General features: G+C 33.2%; 3 protein-coding genes across 3 annotated transcripts; 2 read left to right on the top strand and 1 right to left on the bottom strand.

Moving 5' to 3' along the window:
• Positions 1-368: 368 nt before the first annotated feature.
• LOC111791454 (calreticulin-3) lies at positions 369-6,518 on the bottom strand. The gene is made up of 14 exons (XM_023672806.1): positions 6,281-6,518; positions 5,666-5,773; positions 4,801-4,993; positions 3,738-3,996; positions 3,385-3,441; positions 3,253-3,300; positions 3,007-3,093; positions 2,868-2,925; positions 2,452-2,519; positions 2,117-2,212; positions 1,847-1,903; positions 1,675-1,761; positions 1,048-1,074; positions 369-643 (listed from the first exon to the last, which is right to left on the bottom strand). The coding sequence occupies exons 1-14, from the start codon at positions 6,414-6,416 to the stop codon at positions 632-634; spliced, it is 1,293 nt and encodes a 430-aa protein (XP_023528574.1). The 5' UTR covers positions 6,417-6,518; the 3' UTR covers positions 369-631.
• A 2,656-nt stretch (positions 6,519-9,174) lies between these two features.
• On the top strand, positions 9,175-12,018 carry LOC111790040 (putative pentatricopeptide repeat-containing protein At5g13230, mitochondrial). The gene has a single exon (XM_023670816.1). The coding sequence runs from the start codon at positions 9,345-9,347 to the stop codon at positions 11,844-11,846; it is 2,502 nt and encodes an 833-aa protein (XP_023526584.1). The 5' UTR covers positions 9,175-9,344; the 3' UTR covers positions 11,847-12,018.
• A 3,124-nt stretch (positions 12,019-15,142) lies between these two features.
• LOC111790726 lies at positions 15,143-20,102 on the top strand. The gene is made up of 4 exons (XM_023671752.1): positions 15,143-15,949; positions 16,037-16,087; positions 16,200-16,272; positions 19,938-20,102. Exons 1-4 carry the CDS (start codon positions 15,270-15,272, stop codon positions 20,100-20,102), a joined length of 969 nt encoding a protein of 322 aa, XP_023527520.1. The 5' UTR covers positions 15,143-15,269.
• The last annotated feature ends 236 nt before the right edge of the window (positions 20,103-20,338 follow it).

Here is a 20,338-nt window from a genome sequence, read left to right as displayed (position 1 = left end):
TAAATTCTAACTCTTGATTTAAATTCTATACATGAATCCGTTACATCACTTGTGGCAGCGAGCGGTTCTTCGGTTTCTTGTTCTCGCCCAGCTCTTTTGATTTTATTATTATTTCCTAGAAAAAGAAGTTCCTGAATCAGCGCAGGGCAAAATCAGCTACTTCGTAGGAGAAGAAAGAAGGTTCGGGACAAATTTATAATGACGCAAAAGTCCCCTTAATCCCTAAAACTCTTCTACTCAATTTCCTTTTCCTTCTTTTTCCAACTTTCTGATTGGGCTTTTAAAAAAAGTATAAATATAGCCATAAAAAAAAAAATAATTAAAAATATCTCATAACAAATGATTCAAAAATTGGAAAAAGTCNATAATTATTAATAATCAAAATCAGTCCATACGATTGGGAATTAGCTCTGTGAAAGCGAATTTCAGGACCTGCAAGCAAAGATTCAAACACAAGAAATACATAGTGGAAAGAGAACTACAAACCCCCCTTAATGTGCAAGTTTCATTACAACAATTAAAAAGGCAGTAGTTTCTAATATCACAGCAGAAGCACAAAATGGTTGGACGTCTTCTGAACCAATTATATTTCCTCTCAGCAAAGTGAGGTGAAGTGGACTTCCAAACGTCCTCATAACTCATCCTGCAATACCACCAATGAGTTTATTACAATGACTTACTGTGAAGTTTTTGTTTGCTTCAACATGAACATAACTGCAAATACAATTGAATGCTAAAATGTCTATATGTTCATAAATAGAAGCGAGGCAGTGGAGAGGTTATATTTCATATATCTAACATACCATAAAATAATTGACAAAACATAAAGAATACTAATACTTGGTTTATAACTTTTTACACGTGAAAAACTTATTAAATCAAAGTTGGTCTCTCCATGAATTCTTAAGGAATATTGATCTGCATCAACATTTTAATAGTAGTTTCCTCATCTCCGCTATGAAGATAGAAACCTCGATGTTTTTTTTCGATATTTAAACAACTGGGATAGATTTAGAATATAAGCAAAAGTGGGGAGGGGAAACTTACGTGGTAGTCATCAAAGTGATGCCGATCCTGCAAAGCAAAATTTTAAGATTAGACTTGATTCTTCCCATAAGAACAAAGAAAATTTGAGTATGAACATCTCGCATTCTTTCCAGGTGGAGAGGAAGGAAGATAAAGAGCGACTTCAATCTTGAAGAGTTTGGGAATGATATAGGATATGATTGCCTAAGAATGCATGAGGGCAAGCCAAACCGAAACAGCAGTAGCTTTGAGCAAGCACACTCTAAAAATGAACTAAATAGACTAATGGGTTTATTAGGAGTTGTATGAACACTGAATTCGGGTTAAAATGAATTATAACCACCAAAATGCAAAATTGGGAACTTTGAAGAAAAGGAAAAGCATCCCATATCACCCAATAACATATAACCTACGGTAAGTTTTGTTTATCATTTACGTGACGAGGGAAGGATCACATAAAATATATCCCAAAAAAGAAAAAGCAATAGACGTTATAAAGCCAACTAAGACGATCTTTAAGGGAAAGAGTACTGTTCAGGAAGTCGATAAAATAACTTGCCCCAACTCTTTTGTGGCAGCAAAGACCAGAAGAGATATGCACAATATAGAGATAAATTATAGATGAGATATGTTCAGCTAGAGATATACCCTCCGATAATGCCTCCTCCTATCTTTATGACGATTATCTCGCTCCCTTCTTCTCTTTTCACCTTCCTCTCGAGCCCTTTCAGCCTCCTACACTCAATTTATATTGAATTGAAAAATTTAGAATTCATGTTTTGTTATGTCATCAGGCAATAAAACCGAGAAGACTTCTCACCTTCTCTTCCCTAGCCTTCCTTTCTTTCTCTGCTTCCTCAAAAGCTTCCTTTTCAGCCTGAAATTGTAAACATATTGGAATTGACAACTCTACATTCAATAATGGGAATGACTGCTGCTTCTAATTTCACTTTTTTTATCCTTTTTCCTCCTTCTGTGTGTTTTCTTTTTCAAATATTGGGCTGGGGGTAGGGTGAAAGGAAGTAAATTTGAAAAGCTCCTGCTACTTGGAGCTGTCCAAAATCAAATTTCCAGGAAATGTAATATATACCTCCCTATTACTTGCAAACGTATTGTCAACAACTTCCTTTGCATACTGTGGATCATCGCATATCAAAATGTTGTCAAACACTGATCCAGCTTTTACCTGTAATTCAACATCAGACATCAAGCAGATGCTACACAACATAATTTAGAAAACCAATTACTGGAGATATTGAGACCTATTATACTTGGTCTAGAATACAGAACCAAAAAGGGACTACAAACAAATATCAAATATCAACAATTAGCCAAATCATGAGAGAATATGATTAATTTTAACTTTCACTCTGACAACTAATCAGCATTTTGGAAAGGGAAACCAAAACAAATCATGATATCTACCTGCCAAACTTCGATGCCCACGTACTTTATTGGTTTCAGCACGTAAAGATTAGGATCATCCTCAAACTCTGGATAAATAAAACAAAAAAATGAAAAAAGAAGAAATTAATATGACGTCATTTAATGAGAAATTTAGCTAATTTGGCTGGCCATTTCGCAAAACAGAACTTTAACAACTGAATAAATGATAAAGAGTCTAAGAATCAACTTGGAGAGCCTATGAGATCATGATTATGTACCATTAGCTTTACTGTTTTACCAATTATCTAAAATATTGAAATAGACAAGTCCATTTTCAGGCAGCTTCCACGACATAAAATAAATTCATTCAGTTTCCGTGACATTAATGTTATGGCAATTCTTTTGTCACAAATGCCTTCTGCTGTCTGCATCTGAACAGCTGAGAAGAAACATACCTGGATTATCGATCCATGGAGTCTTCCACTTTCCCTTGTAATTGGGGTTTTTGATTTTCTGTGGAGTATGCCATTAGATAAATAAGAACTCTTACAGAACACATTCCAATGAACATATATAGGAAAACACTTATTGCACCTTACGCTTCCACGGTCCCTTGTATGCTGGATTTGGAACCTTGGGAGCCCTCCATAAGCCATCCTCATCCTCATCCCAATTATCAGGCTATTTAAGAAACATCAAAGAGGTCAAGTACATCACCAGAACTAATTTACAAGGAGAAAGTTTTCCAACAAAACTTGTTAGTACTAGAACCCTTCAGCAATTCGGGAAGGATGTAAAACTTGATTTGACCACATTATGCATGCAAAAGTATCAACAAACCTCTTTTGCCTTTGGATCAGGAATCTCGGCTGGAACTGAATCGTATCCCTAAATAAAAGAACGAAAAGAACCTATTTAAAGCTATGATATATAACATCCTACAACCATCAGGTAAAATGTACAGCTAAATACCTCCGGTTTAACATCATTAGGATCTTCAATGTATTCTCTGTCATCCCAGTCAGCAGGCTGTAAGGTAAAGGGAATTTTAGAAACTTTATAGTGCATCCTTGCAAAGCAACTATTTGACATATCTTTGATAATAGACTATGAATCCTTAACACCAACAGATGGAACACAGAAGCATGCTGTAAGTATAATATGATACGAGTTGCATATGGATGCAACTTATTTGAGGACTTCAATAGTTCAAGCAGATAATACTGAACAAGAATAAGACCTTATTTAGGATCATATATATAAAAACTACTTACAAGTCTAACATAAGTGTATAGATATTGAAAATTACAGTATCCGAAGAGCACCTTTTTTGCCTTAACATCTTTGATTTTCCTTGGTGGCAGGATGTCCCAATCACTGTACATGCTTCCAGAATCTCTTTCTCGATTATCAACAAGGATACTGTAACTAGCATCAGGTCTAAGAATGAATGTGTAGAAATGAGTTAACTTGTCCGTTTCACATTGCAAATCCTTCTTTATGGGATAATTCTGTCCCTGGTAAGAAAGTATCATATGGAGTTTTTTCGTCTGAGTACCACATAAATCTGGTCCAAACATCAAACTGCAAGAAACAAAGATGATCTAGAATAGTCATTTCCATTTGCTATTAATACATTTTTATACAGACAACTTAAAGACCATTGAGAGTTCACAAAATATAAAAGATAGAAACAGATGAAATTCAACAGCCAAACAGGATAAAGTTTCCCTTCTACTTTTTAAATCTTTTTTGAGAGAAAAAAAAAAAAGAATTGAGAATTTCAATCAGTAGAAGCAGGGAGCAGCGGCTTCCTATCTTCATAGTTAGTAGTATCAAGCAAGATACTATTCACATGGTAAATATAAAATAGGTACAGCATGTACAACACCATGATGAAATTCGCCCATACAAGTTTGTCGTATTTTACCATTTGGCGGAAAAGTGCCTATATGTAGGGTCACTGTCCAATGGTGGGGAAAATTTTCTCAGCAAATCTGATGTTATTATTATGATGATCATATTTTTTAATAAAAGAATATAAATTTACTGGAAAAGATACAAAATGAGAAGTCCTGCCCATAAATTTATTATTTTAACATAAGACTTACCCTAAAGAATATGAAAAGAGGGATATACTGAACTGAACAAGCCTGAAGCCAAATCATTTTCCTTACTATGATTGTCCAATCCATTTTCTTAAGGATTGCTTGATTACCGTAGCATGCATAGATATGCGAAAACACCATATGACAACATTGTCTAATGAGACTGGCTCACAAGTATCAGAAAGTTTATGAGCTCATACCATAAGAGGAACGAATTACTCATTCAAGTTAGTGACAAACAAAGAGATAAAGAACAGCACATCATAACATGTTGACAGACCTGTAAGGGGTATCACCACCATATTTCCTCTGATTGACATAACCAGAATGAAGCTTGATGTACCCGCCACCACATTCAATATCCTGTTCAAATTTGATAGAATACTGAACAACTAAAGTTCTGTTCTCATTGGTGAACTCTGGTACCTTTGCAGATATGGCAAAATGCTTAGCATCATTGTAAGTCTGAATGCCTGCAAAATTTACAGTCATCATCAGCATCTGCTATCAGAGAAAGTAGGTTAAAATACCATTTTGGTTTTTGTACTTTGGAACATGTTTTATTTTAGTCTTCGTACTATCAAATGTCCAAATTTAGTCCTTATACTTTTAATAAATCTTAAAAATTAGTTCCTACTGTTAGTAGAGTGGTACCTTGTCCAAAAACACTATACCGCTATCAGTTTTTCCTCTATAAATTTTGAAAAATATTAAAATAGTGTCTTTCCTCAAATCAAAATGTAATCATTATTGTACACAAATTAGCTTCAAACTACATTAAGGACTAATTTTCAAATTTATTAAAAACACAATGACTAAATTTGGACATTTGAGACTAAAATGGAATGAGTTCCAAGTCCAGGGACCAGATGGTATTTCAAAAAAAAAAAAAAAAAAAAACTTTCATAGCTTGAAGAAATGTTCTTTAAAATCAGTTTCCATAGAAAGAAGGGACCAAATTAGTAGATTTAAGGCAAAGATAGAAAGTTACATATACGACCTACTTTTTTAAAAAAAATAATAATAAATGAACTCATCAATGCATCAATTTTGTTCGTTTCTTGGACATATAAACTGTGTTGAATCTTAAATTTATTATGAACAACGATCGGCAATTTCTAGCAAAGTAACGAATAATAAATAACCTTTATCGTCGGGATCTCCAGACCATTTTCCGGCTGTGTGTTTAAAAGTTCCAGCTTTCCCTTCGCTTCTTTTCCAATCAGACAAGACCCAACGACTCTTCCATCCATCTAACCTCACAGAAAAGCAACATTACGTATCAGAGTAAGGAAGAAACGAAGCTTACCTAAATAAAATCCAGGTTGCAAACCTTAAATTGCCCCACGTTGCGTAAAATACAGCATTTCAACGACATTCAGAAGCAGCCAAAAAAATAAACGCAAAACAAAACCGGATCACCTTCTAAAAACAGGCATAATAATACCTCACACTTCCACTAAAACAAAACCATCGAAATCCAAAAAAAATCCATTTCTCTAACATAACAACAAGATCAAAAGAAAAAAAAAAAACCTAAATCAGGCAGTGCCACATCCATCTCCAAAAAGCTGATCGGACAGTACATTTAACCATACGCGCTTCGAAGAAATCAAAAGAAAAAAGAAAAAAAAACGAAAACGAAACGAAATTCTTTCACATCACAAAAGTGCAAACACATCAAAAAGCAAAAAAATAAAAATAAAAACAAAAACAGAGTTGCCTGATCATTGTACAGGACACGAGACTGAAGGATTTACCTTCAAATTTCTCCTCGAAAAAAATTTCAGAGAGAGCAGAGTGGAAGGAGAAGATGGAATTGATTAGTAGAAAGAGAATGAGAAGCTTTGCAGGAGGAAGAAGGCGGAGATTGGGGCTGGGAGTAAGCTCCCCCATTAGTGAGGCGAGTCAAGCAAGTCAATACCAATAGAATGAACAATCTGAGGTTCAGAGGAAGAAGAAAGGGCGCTCTTAAATTCTAAGGCCTTTGCTTCGTCCTTTCTAGAAACTACTTTTTGAATATTATACTCTTTTTTTCGTTTTTTTTTTAATCCAATTTTCTAATAATAATTTTAACCAAGTTAATTAATAATGTACGATGCAATTTTTAGGGGGTTTTTTTTTGGGGAAATATTTTTAATAAAAAAAAATAATTAATAAAATTATACTTAAATTTTATATTTGGTCGTTTAAGGTAAAAAAAAAAAAAATATTTACCATTAATTTGAGATGAAACTATTATCTCCAAACTTTTAAATATTATTTTTTAAAGTTTATAAATATTTTTAACATCACGGTACATTTATAAAAAAAAAAAATTATGTATTAATAAATCTTGAAAATAAAACATTTTATCATTTATTATTATTATTATTATTGTGATTATTATTATTTTTGTGATTATTCAAATAAAAATCTAATAATAGGACTTACCATAATGTGACACGGTCCCTCCCAGATATATGATCAACGGGATCAGTCGTCCAGCGAGGCTCTTTTTCTTTCGGAGAGGCAAAGTAGTCCCCTCTATTGATCGAACCCCCTTTCTCTAAGAGGTTTTTGTAAACATGTTAAAGGGCTCTTGTCTTCAGCGGGTCACCTTTCCAAGACTGAGGCGAACATCTGGGCAAGGGAAAGCGCAGTGTACCTGGTGCAAATGGCTTGATTTTTTCATTATATACGTTGGTTTCCATCTTTTTTTCCTTTAATTTGACAAAAATGAATGCGATTAACCTCGTTTGGATTGTCCTTGTGCTCCTTCGATATGATTAGCATCGACCTTAAGCTAAGGCTCCCTTTTAAGCTTTGACCCGAGACTTGTCATTCCCTTGACCTAAAGGCGCTTAGAGTTTGACTAAATGAGACCCAAATTTTTGCTCGATCTCGACCTATATTTCAAAATTTCTATAAAACCCATAAATTTAAAAAACAATTATAACAAATCAACTTACCAGAATTAAAATTTATGAACAACTTCAATCATTAAAATTATGACATTTTTTATTATTTATATTTTCATCATTATTCAAATCAAAATCTAATGATAAGATTCACCAGTAAAAATTACACCATTAATTTATAAATAAATAATAAATAATAAATCACAAAAGAATTGTGTATATTTCAAATATAGTATAATAAAAAATAAAAAATAACCTTTAGAACCAAGTATAAAATTGCCATTGAAAGAAATTTCTTAATTTAGAAAATATATGTAAATTAAAATAATTACAACATATTTTCTGTTAATTTAATTTAGTCTAAGCGAAAAATAGAATATATAGTAAAAATCAAAATAAAAATTGATTTAACAAGTTTAAGGGCAAATGTGTAAATTGAATACCACGTGGAAATTGAATACCACGTGGAATGGGACTGAAATAATAAATTGGTCTACACTATTGATTCCACGAAGCGGGGAAAAGGGGTTAGTGTCCTACATGGCAGGTTATGATTGGCTAAAACTGAAGGGGCTAGTAGTGATTGGTCCTTTGAGGAGAAGAACACGTCGGTAAGCGTAGTCAACGGGAAAGTTGACTGAATTCATGACGTGGACCAAGCTCAGGAGACGACTTCTGTATTAAATTCCACGGAGAGAGAAAGATCGAGACAGGTGGGGAAATGACTAAAATGTTAAGAATGGTCTATAAATCTTTTAATTTTTTTAGACTTTTTAATATTTATTTAATGAAAAATAAATTGATGTTCATAACTTTTTTATTAAATTATGTCTTCAAGGAATTTATTTGTCAAAGTAAAGCAACTCCGATTGGAAGAAGATTCTGAAGAACTAACGGTATAGTGCCGCCACCAGAGAAGGCTGATTCATGCTAGGCGTTCGGATCTACTACGCCCGAGCCGTATAGGAGTTCGATTGGATCTAACCTTCTTCCACTCACATATATAGATAGGCATTACGGAGGAGCTTCGCTTTCTGCTTCGGTTGGTGCGTTGCAGTAATGAATAAAAAAGAATGAGATTAGTTCGATCTTCAGTCTTTGGGTGAATGAATTTGAGATATCTAGTATGCTATGCGAGATGTAGTTTCCGAACACGCTAGCAACGAATGAAGGGGAGCTCGAAGAGCTTTTCCCCCTTTAGTCAATCTAGAGTGTTCCCTAGCTTGATTCTTCGCTACTTCGTTCCCTTGCCCTTACTCCACCTCTATTTACTACGGACTAGGGTAGAGGGATTCCATATTCCGATCTTACTCGAGATTCAGGTTAGGGTTTGTTTTAATTATTAAATAAATAGATAGACGAGAGAAAATAGTAAAATAAGCTTAAAAAAAAAAAAAAAAAAACCCACAAACCGGGCTTGTGGGCTAAAATAAAATTTGTACATTTTTCTATTTTAGCTCGAAGTTACATTTATGGAGACTGAAATATTACATGTTCGAGAAATTGAAATTCCAATATTGATAGCAGAATCACTCTTGTAATAGATGTGGATAGATGTTTCTATTATATTATAATAAACTGATGAAATTAAAAAAAAAAAAGTGAATATAATAGAGATAATATTTATTTAAAAAATGTAAAATATTTATTTATTAAGTTAAATATATTTTGTATTTACATATATATATATATATATATATATATATATATATATATATNGGAAACTTGTAATCTCTGTTTTTGGGCTAGGGAAAGGGTGGCTTCGTTGTTTGAATGCCATTTTCAAACCAGCTCTTGGAAACCTCGTATCAGTAAGTGGCGGCGACAGTGAAATTGTTGTCAATTTACGGTCCAAACTATCACTTTTGTTTCTCATGGTTTTTCTTGGATACACTCTGAGCTTCAACTTGGTATTTTGAGGCGCATGATCAGGTCGTTTGGTCACCGCCTAAAGCTACCATGTTCATCTTTCCGAATGCATTACAGTTATGGTGCTCAAAGAAGCAATCTTCGGTATTACTTCTCTGCGCAGGCTGCTCTGCCTCAGCAATGGACGGGGAGTATGGCCGACCGACCGCGGTCGGAGTTGGATTCTCATGCCTATGCTGCTCTGCTCCAAGACTGTATCCAAAGGGGTGATGCAAATTTGGGAAAACTTGTTCATTGTAAGATTGTGAAAGAAGGTGGTTGTTTGGACTTGTTTGCTTTCAACGTCCTTCTCAATGCGTATGTGAAACTTGGGTTGTTGACCGATGCCAGAAATGTGTTCGATGAAATGCCTGAGAGAAATACGGTTTCGTTTGTGACGCTAATTCACGGGTATGTGCAGTCTAATGAATTCTTTGAGGCGTTTGAGTTATTTGGTAGACTACACGGTGAAGGTCATGAGCTTAATCCGTTTGTTTTCACTAGTGTTTTGAAGTTGCTTGTTAGTATGGAATGGGCAGAATTGGGGAGTGTTGTCCATGGTTGTGTATTTAAGATTGGATATGGTTCTAATACTTTTATTGGGACTGCTCTTATCGATGCTTACTCTGTTTGTGGTTGCGTTAATATGGCTAGAGAAGTATTTGATGGGATTAGTTGTAAGGATATGGTAGCTTGGACTGGCATGATTGCTTCTTATGCCGAAAATGATTGTTTCTCTGAAGCATTGGAACTCTTCTCACGGATGAGTGTAGCTGGATTCAGACCAAACAATTTTACTTTTGCTGGTGTGCTTAAGGCCTGTCTTGGCCTGCAGAACTTCGATGCAGGGAAGACGGTTCATTGTTCTGCTTTAAAAACCAGTTACGAGCGAGATCTTTATGTCGGAGTTGCACTACTTGAATTGTACACCAGATGTGGAGATAATGATGATGCTTGGCGAGCTTTTGGGGATATGCCTAAAAAGGATGTGATTCCATGGAGTTTCATGATTGCAAGATTTGCTCAGAGTGGTCAATCTGAAAAGGCTTTGGAACTTTTTGGTCAAATGAGGAGAGCTTTTGTTGTGCCCAATGAATTTACATTTTCTAGTGTGCTCCAAGCTTCTGCAGCCATGGAGGCCTTAGATTTGGGTAAAACAATCCATGGACATGCACTTAAGGCTGGTCTATCTGCTGATGTGTTTGTCTCCAATGCCCTTATGGCTTGCTATGCTAAATGTGGGTGTATTGAGAAATCAATGGAACTATTCGAGGCATTATCAGACAGAAATGATGTTTCTTGGAACACAATTATTGTAGGCTATGTGCAGTTGGGTGATGGGGAGAAGGCATTGAGTCTATTTTCCGATATGTTTCGATACAAAGTTCAGGCAACTGAAGTGACGTACTCTAGCATTCTCCGTGCTTGCGCTACTCTTGCTGCCTTAGAACTTGGACTTCAGATTCATTGCTTGACAGCTAAAACCATCTATGGCCAAGATATTGCAGTTGGTAATGCTTTAGTAGATATGTATGCCAAGTGTGGTAGTATTAAAGATGCTCGTTCGATGTTTGACATGTTGAATCTACGAGACAGAGTTTCATGGAATGCTATTATCTGTGGATATTCTATGCACGGTCTAGGAGTGGAGGCAATAAAAATGTTCGATCTTATGATAAAAACAGAGTGCAAACCCGACGAGTTGACTTTTGTCGGTCTCTTGTCAGCATGCAGCAACACAGGCCGGTTAGATGAAGGAAAAAAGTATTTTAATTCTATGAAACAAGATTATGGCATTGAGCCATGTATGGAGCATTATACCTGTATGGTGTGGCTTATAGGAAGGTCAGGTAATCTTGATCAGGCTGTGAAGTTTATTGAAAATATCCCTTTTGAACCTAGTGTAATGATTTGGCGTGCTCTGCTTGGGGCTTGTGTAATCCATAATGATGTTGAACTAGGAAGAATCTCTGCACAGCGTGTGCTCGAGATGGAACCTCGAGATGAAGCAAGCCATGTTTTATTGTCCAACGTCTATGCAAGGGCGAGAAGGTGGGACAACGTGGCTCATGTTAGAAAGCATATGAAAAGAAAAGGAGTAAAGAAAGAGCCTGGCTTAAGTTGGATTGAGAACCAGGGTAGCGTTCATTGTTTCACCGTGGCCGATACTTCGCACCCCGACTTGAAGTTAATCAATGGAATGCTCGAACTCTTAAACATGAAAGCCAGGAAGGCAGGATATTCTCCTCATCTTAATGCTGTCCTACTTGACGTGGAAGACGATGAGAAGGAGCGTCTCCTTTGGTTACACAGTGAAAGATTAGCCTTAGCTTTCGGTCTGGTTAAGATGCCAGCTGGATGCCCGATTCGCATAATTAAAAATCTTCGTATTTGCGTTGATTGCCATTCTGCAATCAAGTTAATATCCAAGATTGTTGGACGCAATATTATTATTCGAGACATGAATCGTTTTCATCACTTTGAGGATGGCTTATGCTCTTGCGCTGACTACTGGTAAGCAAAATTTACTTCATTCTTGTTGTGGATTTCCATTGATACAGACTTGTCATCCAGAACTCCTTTGGTTTAGACTAGAATAGAAAAACTATATCATAGCTGTGATTCTGTGGTAAAAAGCTGCTGGTAGTAAAATATTAATCGTAAATCCTTCCTACCTTGGTTGTATGCTATGTCTTGTCGACTTACTCTAGCACTTTTGTTGAAATTAATAGACTTCTAGCAGCTCGATCTCTGAAAGTTTCCGTTCTAGCGTGGCCTAGATCCTTTATATCAAATCCTTTACTTAGTTCAACCTTTAGATCAACCATTTCTAAACATATCATCAACAATAGGATAGCAGAAAAGCCAGAAACCTCCTTTGAAATTCATTTGACATAAATGCAATTATTATAATCACTCCTTTTAAAGCCACATTAATCAGTCAGGTGCGGTCTTTTCCCTGCTTCACCTTGTGGCTATATATGCATCTGATAGTTCAACAACTTCTTGATAATAAATTCTTTCAGCTTCATGTTTTGGGTTGATTATCAAACTCATTTGGTTAGAATTAGTATTACGTAGAAATCCAATTCGAGGGTGTTCGTGGGTAATCTTTAGGGTGTTCAAAAGGTCGGTGATTCGAAGAACCTGATCAACTCAACTTCTATGATTTAGGTTGGGTTATATTTATTGGATTGAGTTCAAACAAATAAAAATCTGTATGGATTTGTTGATTCACGAGTATGAACAGTCATCGTCTTTTGTGTTGATTCACGAGTATGAACAGTCATAGTTTTGGGTTTACATTACACATATTTAGGTGGCCAAAACTTTGCTGTGTTGTGTGGGAAAGGTTAAAATGATAAGAGTAGGGAAACATCTTATCAATCGAAAGTGATTTCCCTTCCAATTACCACAAAGCATTTGTAGATAATTCAGTTAAAAATCAAAGGTAATTGAATAGTATAGTATGATCAAATTCCATGTTTGAATGTTCTTACATTCATTCCCATCAATACAAAAAGTGAAGGCTCATCCACCTTTTTTGATATTATTTGGAGCCTTTCCTTTGAAGATTTCTTCATGGAGATATAATATATGGATTATGTTGACTTCCTTGGATGATACACTTCTAAGAAATGAGAAAAAAAGGGTCACTTGAGTTGAAAAGTGTAGGATTGGCCATGGTGTCGAGATATCAAATGGGACGTTTCTCTCGCTATAAGTTTTGAATATCGCTCAACATAAATGCCATCAATGTTGAAAATGTGGATGATATCATATTCTTACACCGAATTTTTGTTCTTATTAGTCAATATATATTTGAAACAGTGGTGTTTTTTATTTGAAAACGTATCAAAACAATTATTGTGATTCAACCTAAAAGAAAATAAGAGTGTACACAGAATGAGTTGGGTTGTAACTCTATTTTCAGATTGTTCCGGTCAATGTCAATCCATGAATAGATCCAAGTTTTGGTTTTAAAAAATTCAACCCAATCCAAACCAAGAAAAAAAAAATCTAACACAACTCAACCTATTCTCGGATCATATGAACATCTCTAAAAGAAAATATTAACAATTCAATAATTCCTTAGAACAAAATTTATCTTATCATTTAACGTTATCGTAAGATCAAACGATTTCTACGAATTTAGTTTTACCACAAGGTCAAATGGTAGTATAAAAAAACTCTTTTTATATTTCTACGTGAATCTATTTGATCAGTCTCAACATAAAAAAAAAAAAATAATAAAACGAAATTGCACAAGCTAAACCGAATAAATCAACTAGTTCATCCTTTTAGGGCATCAGTATGATTGAATCCCGAAACCGATTTAGATAGGAAGCTTGACTTCAACGAGTCCGATTCAAATTTGGAGACTAATAACACAAAAGTTATGAAACGTACACAAAAACATAGAAAATTCTCCATGAATTCGAATAATCATATGAAATGTACAAAGAAGGGCATAGAAATGGCTAAGGGCTTAAACTAAAACAGGGACCTTTTAGGTATTTCCAAGAAAGCCCAAAAACAGAGAAATAAACAAAGATTTAATTGAATAATTGGGCTCACCCATTTTGGGCCAAATTAGTAAATTTTAAATTATGTGTCAAATACATGAAGAAATATATATATAAAAAAAAAAAAAAAAAAAAAAAAAAAAAAAAAAAAAAAAAAAAAAAAAAAAAAAAAAAAAAAAANCATTTGTTTGATTTATCTTACCTGCATGTCAAGCCACATTACGTTACAAAGCTTCGAAGTCACGACACATGCTAATACGTGTGCAACAAGTTGATTTATTACGGTCGTTCTTTAATAAAATTTAGAAATACTTCAATTTCTATACACAAACAAAATTTGTTTTACTTTATTGAAAAACGGTTATGCTTTATTCATTTTTAGATACCTTTTTCAATTTTAAAAATAATAAAAATGTGAGTAACGGTCCTAATCGGTTTTTGTCTCAAAGTTAGTGTTATATTTCACGTCTATTATTTTTTAAGAGAAATATTTAAATTTATGATTTGAAAAAAATTATTAACTAAATCAAGTATTATGTCAAAATAAATTCAATAACTCAAATTTAAATTCCGTTCAATCAAATTTTATTTGAGTTTAGCTCAACACTTAACATATATATTAACCGAGTTTAAATTCTTTCCTTTAGTTTTTTATAATTTATAATTCAAAAATAAAATTAGAAATATATATTTTTTTAACAATTCAAAGTCTAAAAATACTCTTAAATTAAAAAAAAAATTCTATATTTGTTACCGTCCAAAGTAACATTAAAATATTTGTAGATAATTTACGAAGTGTTGTTAGACGATTTTCGTCCATATATTGACAATAAAATTCTTAAAATTCTTTTTTTTTTATAAAGGTAAAGAGCGTTAATACTATTTTTAAAATTTCATGAGTATTTTTGAAATACAGTACTAACCCGTAAATGTATTTTTATTTTTTTATTAATTTAGTCAAACATAATATACATATATATACATACATATACATACATATATACATATATACATATACACATATACATACACATATACATACACATCTATATATACATACACATACATATATACATACATATACATATACATACATATACATATACATCTATATATATGCATACATATACATATACATCTATATATATATATATACATATACATATATATATATATATATATATATTACCCACCAAACTCTTTTCTCTCTCTTGTGCAACAATTTCATCATCACCACAAGGTTCCAAAGATAGAGAGAGAGAGAGAGAGAGAGAGAGAATAATGAAAAGCAAGAATTTAGATGAGTAATTATCCAATACTCCAATCTCATGGAATGCACTTTGATTTTCATGTCTCAATCTCTTCCTCTTTTTCTCTTCTTCCATGGCCTCTCCACCTAATTTCTTCTTCACTCCATGCCTCCCTCTATTCCACCGGATATGACAATGGTCGCTGCCCTAAACCACCTCTCCAAACACCCTCCTTGCGGCGGCCCAGGCGGCGGCGACCACCTCATGAATGGTGGCCCTCCAATTTCTGATCAATATTCTTCCTCTTCTTGCATACGATCTAATCCTCCCATGGCGGATGATGATGAGTCCTCACCTAATTCTCTTCATCATCAATCCCCTTCCAATACTGATCATGATGCTTGGCTTCAATTAAGCATCGGCCGTGTCGGCGTCGTCGGTGGAGACCAATATGTGATACCTCGAACCACCTCCCCTTTGGTCGAGCTAGATCTATTACCCGGTGGCCATCACCCTCGAGATATTCCAACCGATCCTACGTGGGTTTTGGATATCTCGAGCCCTGAGGCTGTAATTACATCCAAAACCGAGACGGAGACGGAGACGGAGACAGGAATAGGGATGCCGATGCCTTTGTGTTCTTCTTTCAATTTGACTGATATCAACGTAGCTCAAACGTACCCGTCGACATCGACCATGTTATCTTCTTCTTCTTTTCACTCGAGCATACCATCTATCAGGGTCGACACCACGGCGGCCGGGCCAAGCTCCGATATCAGAATCATAAACCCTCCCCGGCGACCCGGTTCGGGTATTTGGTTTACATTAAAAGCCTTGGAAAATCAGTAAGATTTCTCCTCCTTTTTGTTCTAATTACATATCATAATCAAATAATTCTCTAAACCTTAAAATTTTTGGGTTTGTTAATGCAGAAGAAAGCAACCATTTTTGCCTCAGATATCAAAAAGCTATTTAAGAATCAAGTGAGTTCCTTTCTCTCTCAAATTAACACAAAAATTCTTAATTTTTTTGGATCAAAATCCATTTTTTATGGGTTTTTTTTTAAATTTTTTAATTTTTTTCAAAAATCAATAGGGACGAAAAGATCAAAGTTCGTTCGATTATGAAGTATTTGGTTAATAAGCTGAATCTCGATAGGGAATCAGAGGTATTTATTCAATTACTGTTCTAAGTATTATGAATCATCGATCTCCACAATGGTACGATATTGTTCACTTTGAGCATAAGCTCTCGTGACTTTACTCTGGGTTTACCCGAAAAGTCTCGTACCAATAGAGATGTATTATATTGTTTGAATTCATATTTGCATTTAAAGATATAATTTGGATATAAGATTTGGTGTTACTGACCTGATGGAAACATTAAAACTAAATTAGGGTTTTCTAGCTGCTTAATTAATTAACACTAATCCATATTAAAAAATTTGGATAAATAACAAATTAAATAATTAGTTTAAAAAAAAAAAAATTAAGGATACCATATATGAATAAAGAAAACAACCCACCAACTTTATTTCATTAAAAACCTTAAATATAATTAATGAATATTAATCAAATAATTAGACAAAAATTGCATTTCTATAATTATTAACATTTTTTTTTGTTTCTTTTAATGTTTATTGTTTTTTAAGGTTTCCTCTCCTTTTTTTTAGCATTTCAATGTTTTAAATGTTTTAGAAAATGAAAATTAATAATAAATAAATATTTCTCTTTAAAATAAAAATGAAACCTTTGTATAATTTAATAGACTATGATTGCTAACATATTATATATATATATATATATATTTTAAAACTATGATTGCTTGTATTATAAAAAGTGGTGGTTAACATGGATGAATTAATAAGCAAAATTATTCATAATAATAATAATAATAATAATAATAATAATATAGAATAAAAGAATTTATAATGCTTAGAATTATGCTTTTCAAGCTCATACTTTATTATTTATTTTCAATAGTTTTTCATTAATAATTAGAAAATATTTAGTGAAGGTATTTATAATTTTTTTAATAAATAAAGTAGAAAATAAAGAAAAAAATATTTAAATTATGTTGGGATTGACAAAATATGAATTTATTATTATTATTATTATTATTATTATTATTTGTTTTTTAGTATGTTTTTAATGTTTGAATATTGACTTGGATATTTTATATGGTATTGGCTTAGCATGCACTCTTTTGGAGATCCACTAACATAAAAAGTGAAAAAGAATTAATTATATATTTTCTGTGTAACAAAAATGATGTGTAAAATCGAGAAAGCGACACGTGGACCCCAGAAATTATAATTCTTTTGGCATTAAAAAAAATATGGAGCTTTATGTTCGTCATGCTTTCGTGTGATTTAAGTCAGCCATGGAATTTTTTAGGGTTTTTTTTATTTATTTTTATTTTTTTTAATTTTAATTTCTCTAAGTAATATTTATTTATTTATTTTATTTTTCCAAACATGATCACATTATGTTGGGAGTAGGGCCATATTCATTGCATTTTTATTTTCCTTTGACTTTATTAATTTTTTTTATTGTTATTATTATTATATTAGAAGGTTAGGCTTTTAATTTTTATTTCTCACATTTTTTTTAGTCCTATGAAGCATCATTAATTATTTATATCTCTAAGTATGGATCATTATCTTTATGATATAGGGTTAAAATATTGTGATTTTGGAAGGTTCTTTTTAGTTTACATGTTTAGAACGACTTTTGAAAAGAAAAAAAAAAAATTAAGAATGAATCGCTACCTTAGGACCGTTATAGTTACGGCCGCCGTTCACTGGGGTTTCGGTTGCCGGCTTCCCTGTGATGCTTGAGTAAGAAAGAGGTACATGAATAAATTTAGACCTCACTGAATGAGAGTGACCCAATGGATATGAAATAATCGTTTAGATGAGCTTAAAAGAATAGAGAGTTACTATCTATATCAATGAAGTATACCTTCCTTTCCCGTGACCTAATTATAAGAACTTTAAATTTAGGCTTGTTTGGATACTAAAAAGTTATGTTGGTTTGTGGGGACGACTTACTTGTAACAGCTCAAGTCTACCACCAGTAGATATTGTTTTTTTTTAGTTTTCCCTCTTTAAAACGCTTTTGTTAGGAGAGGTTTCCACACCCTTATAAAGAATGATTCGTTCCTCTCTCAAACTGATGTGGAATCTCATAGTAATCATGTCGGTTCACAAAAATTTTAAATTTAGATTTTTTTCAAGATGGGTTTTTATAAATTTATTTATTTCAAAACCCCACTTTTTTTTTTTTTTTTTTTTGGGGCAAAATTTGACGTAGAAAAAGGAAAATTAGAGGTGACATTGTGCATGAAGATGAGGGGGGGATAGTGTTCTAGAGGAGAATCATTCCAAGTAGTTGAAAAGGGACAAAAATTTATGCATGTAAATGTGGACAAAGCATATTTGAAAAAATCGTGTTCGTTTGTGTGGATAGTTTTCACCCTTTAAAGCAAGGAGTAAGTAAAGNAAAGTAAGAACATAGGGCGGCTAAGCTAATGAAAACTATATAATAAAAATAAATAATGTATGTTGACCTTAATAAATTAGGGCTTCCTATAGTAACATGGGGGAGCAGTGCATGAGAAATGTATATATTTTTAGTTATATAATAAGGTTTTATTTTGGTTCATACATTATGGGTTTGATATAATGTTTGGTTTAGCTTAATTTAATTGGAATTTTTGTCTAAGGGGCAAAGTCTTGTTTGGGTCCCAAAATGATTCTTTTTTCCTTCTTCTTTTGCCCTCCCTATCCTTTCAATCTATTATACCTTTCCCACTACTTAGAAATTAGGGTTTCTTTTTTCGAGTTTTTTTTTTTTTATTCTACCCTAATCTCGGGGTTGGAAAATTACTCGAGGTTGGTACTGTAACAACCAGAGGCCACCACTAGCAGATATTGTCCGTTTTGGCCTGTTACGTATCATTGTCAGCCTCACGATTTTAAAACGCGTTTATTAGAGAGAGATTTCTACGTCATTATAAGGAATGTTTCGTTCGCATCTCTAACTAGAGAAAATTACGGTTCTCTCCCCCACCGTGTATGTGGGGAGAGATTATGGACCCTATTATGTTTTTGATAGCCTCTTTCACACTATTTTTATAGAGAGATAATAGACTTTTGTGTGTTTCTTCACTTGCCTTTTCTTTTTGCTTTTTAGGGTTCTTTCATTAGAGAGATGTTTAGAATGGAAAAACATGTAAGCAAATGACAAAGCATGACTTCATTATTTGGAACATATCATTTCTAGAACAATAGAGTATGGATTTTAGAATACATATCGATTGTTATGAACAGGTATTGAATATAGATATTACAACAAATGATTGTTAGAAGAGATATCAAATGTTACGTAAAGATATTGAATGTGAATATTACAACATATGATTGCTAGAATAGATATCAAATGTTATGTAAAGATATTGAATGTGAATATTACAACATATGATTGTTAGAACATATATTAAATGTTATGAACAGATATTGCATATGGATATTAGAACACATGATTGTTAGAACAAATAACGAATGTTATGAACAAATATTGCACATGGATATTAGAACATACTATTGTTAGAACAGATATCGAATGTTATGAATAGATATTGCATATGGATATTAGAACATACGATTGTTAGAACATATATCGAATGTTATGAACAGATATTGCATATGGATATTAGAACAGATATCAAATGTTATGAACAAATATTGAACATGGATACTAGAATATATGATTATTAGAACATATATCGAATGTCGTAACCAATTGAATTATATTTGGTGACGTATTGCAGGTAGAGATAAGATGTAGAGGGCAAGAAGTGCTTCCATTTTGGACATTGGCGGACGTAAGAGATAGGATTTGGTGTAGTTCTTCATCAGACTCGCCCATCACTTGCTCTCCTCACTCCTCAACCTTAAATCACTTGATGCTCCTTCACTATGGAAGGAAGGATTAATTAATGGCTTTTTTTTTTTTTTTTTTTTTTTTTTTTTTTTTTTTTTNTAGATCTTGTTTTCTTCTTAAATACACCCGTTGAAATTGTTATGAAATTTTGACGTGATTTAGAAGTTATTTCGAGATAGAGAACTATGTTAAGTCAATTGAATAATGCTCAAATTGACTTAAAATCATTGTAAGAAAATAAGTCTATTGGAGTGATTATATATTTTGAGGTAAAATTCTAACAGTTTA

Source organism: Cucurbita pepo, chromosome LG03 (genome assembly GCF_002806865.2).
Source record: "Cucurbita pepo subsp. pepo cultivar mu-cu-16 chromosome LG03, ASM280686v2, whole genome shotgun sequence".
NCBI classification, from domain to species: domain Eukaryota; kingdom Viridiplantae; phylum Streptophyta; class Magnoliopsida; order Cucurbitales; family Cucurbitaceae; genus Cucurbita; species Cucurbita pepo.
This window is presented reverse-complemented; position numbering and strand designations above follow the sequence as displayed.

What these genes read in the sequence shown, in the direction of transcription:
- LOC111790726 (XM_023671752.1), top strand. Translation starts at nt 15,270, where the DNA reads ATGCCTCCCTCTATTCCACCGGATATGACAATGGTCGCTGCCCTAAAC. An exon ending in TTAAAAGCCTTGGAAAATCA is followed by an intron (nt 15,950 to 16,036) that starts GTAAGATTTCTC and finishes TTGTTAATGCAG; the next exon opens with AAGAAAGCAACCATTTTTGC. An exon ending in ATCTCGATAGGGAATCAGAG is followed by an intron (nt 16,273 to 19,937) that starts GTATTTATTCAA and finishes GACGTATTGCAG; the next exon opens with GTAGAGATAAGATGTAGAGG.
- LOC111790040 (XM_023670816.1), top strand. Translation starts at nt 9,345, where the DNA reads ATGATCAGGTCGTTTGGTCACCGCCTAAAGCTACCATGTTCATCTTTC.
- LOC111791454 (XM_023672806.1), bottom strand. Translation starts at nt 6,416, where the DNA reads ATGGGGGAGCTTACTCCCAGCCCCAATCTCCGCCTTCTTCCTCCTGCA. An exon ending in GGTGGTGATACCCCTTACAG is followed by an intron (nt 3,997 to 4,800) that starts GTCTGTCAACAT and finishes TGTTTCTTGCAG; the next exon opens with TTTGATGTTTGGACCAGATT. An exon ending in GGAAGGCTAGGGAAGAGAAG is followed by an intron (nt 1,762 to 1,846) that starts GTGAGAAGTCTT and finishes AATTGAGTGTAG; the next exon opens with GAGGCTGAAAGGGCTCGAGA.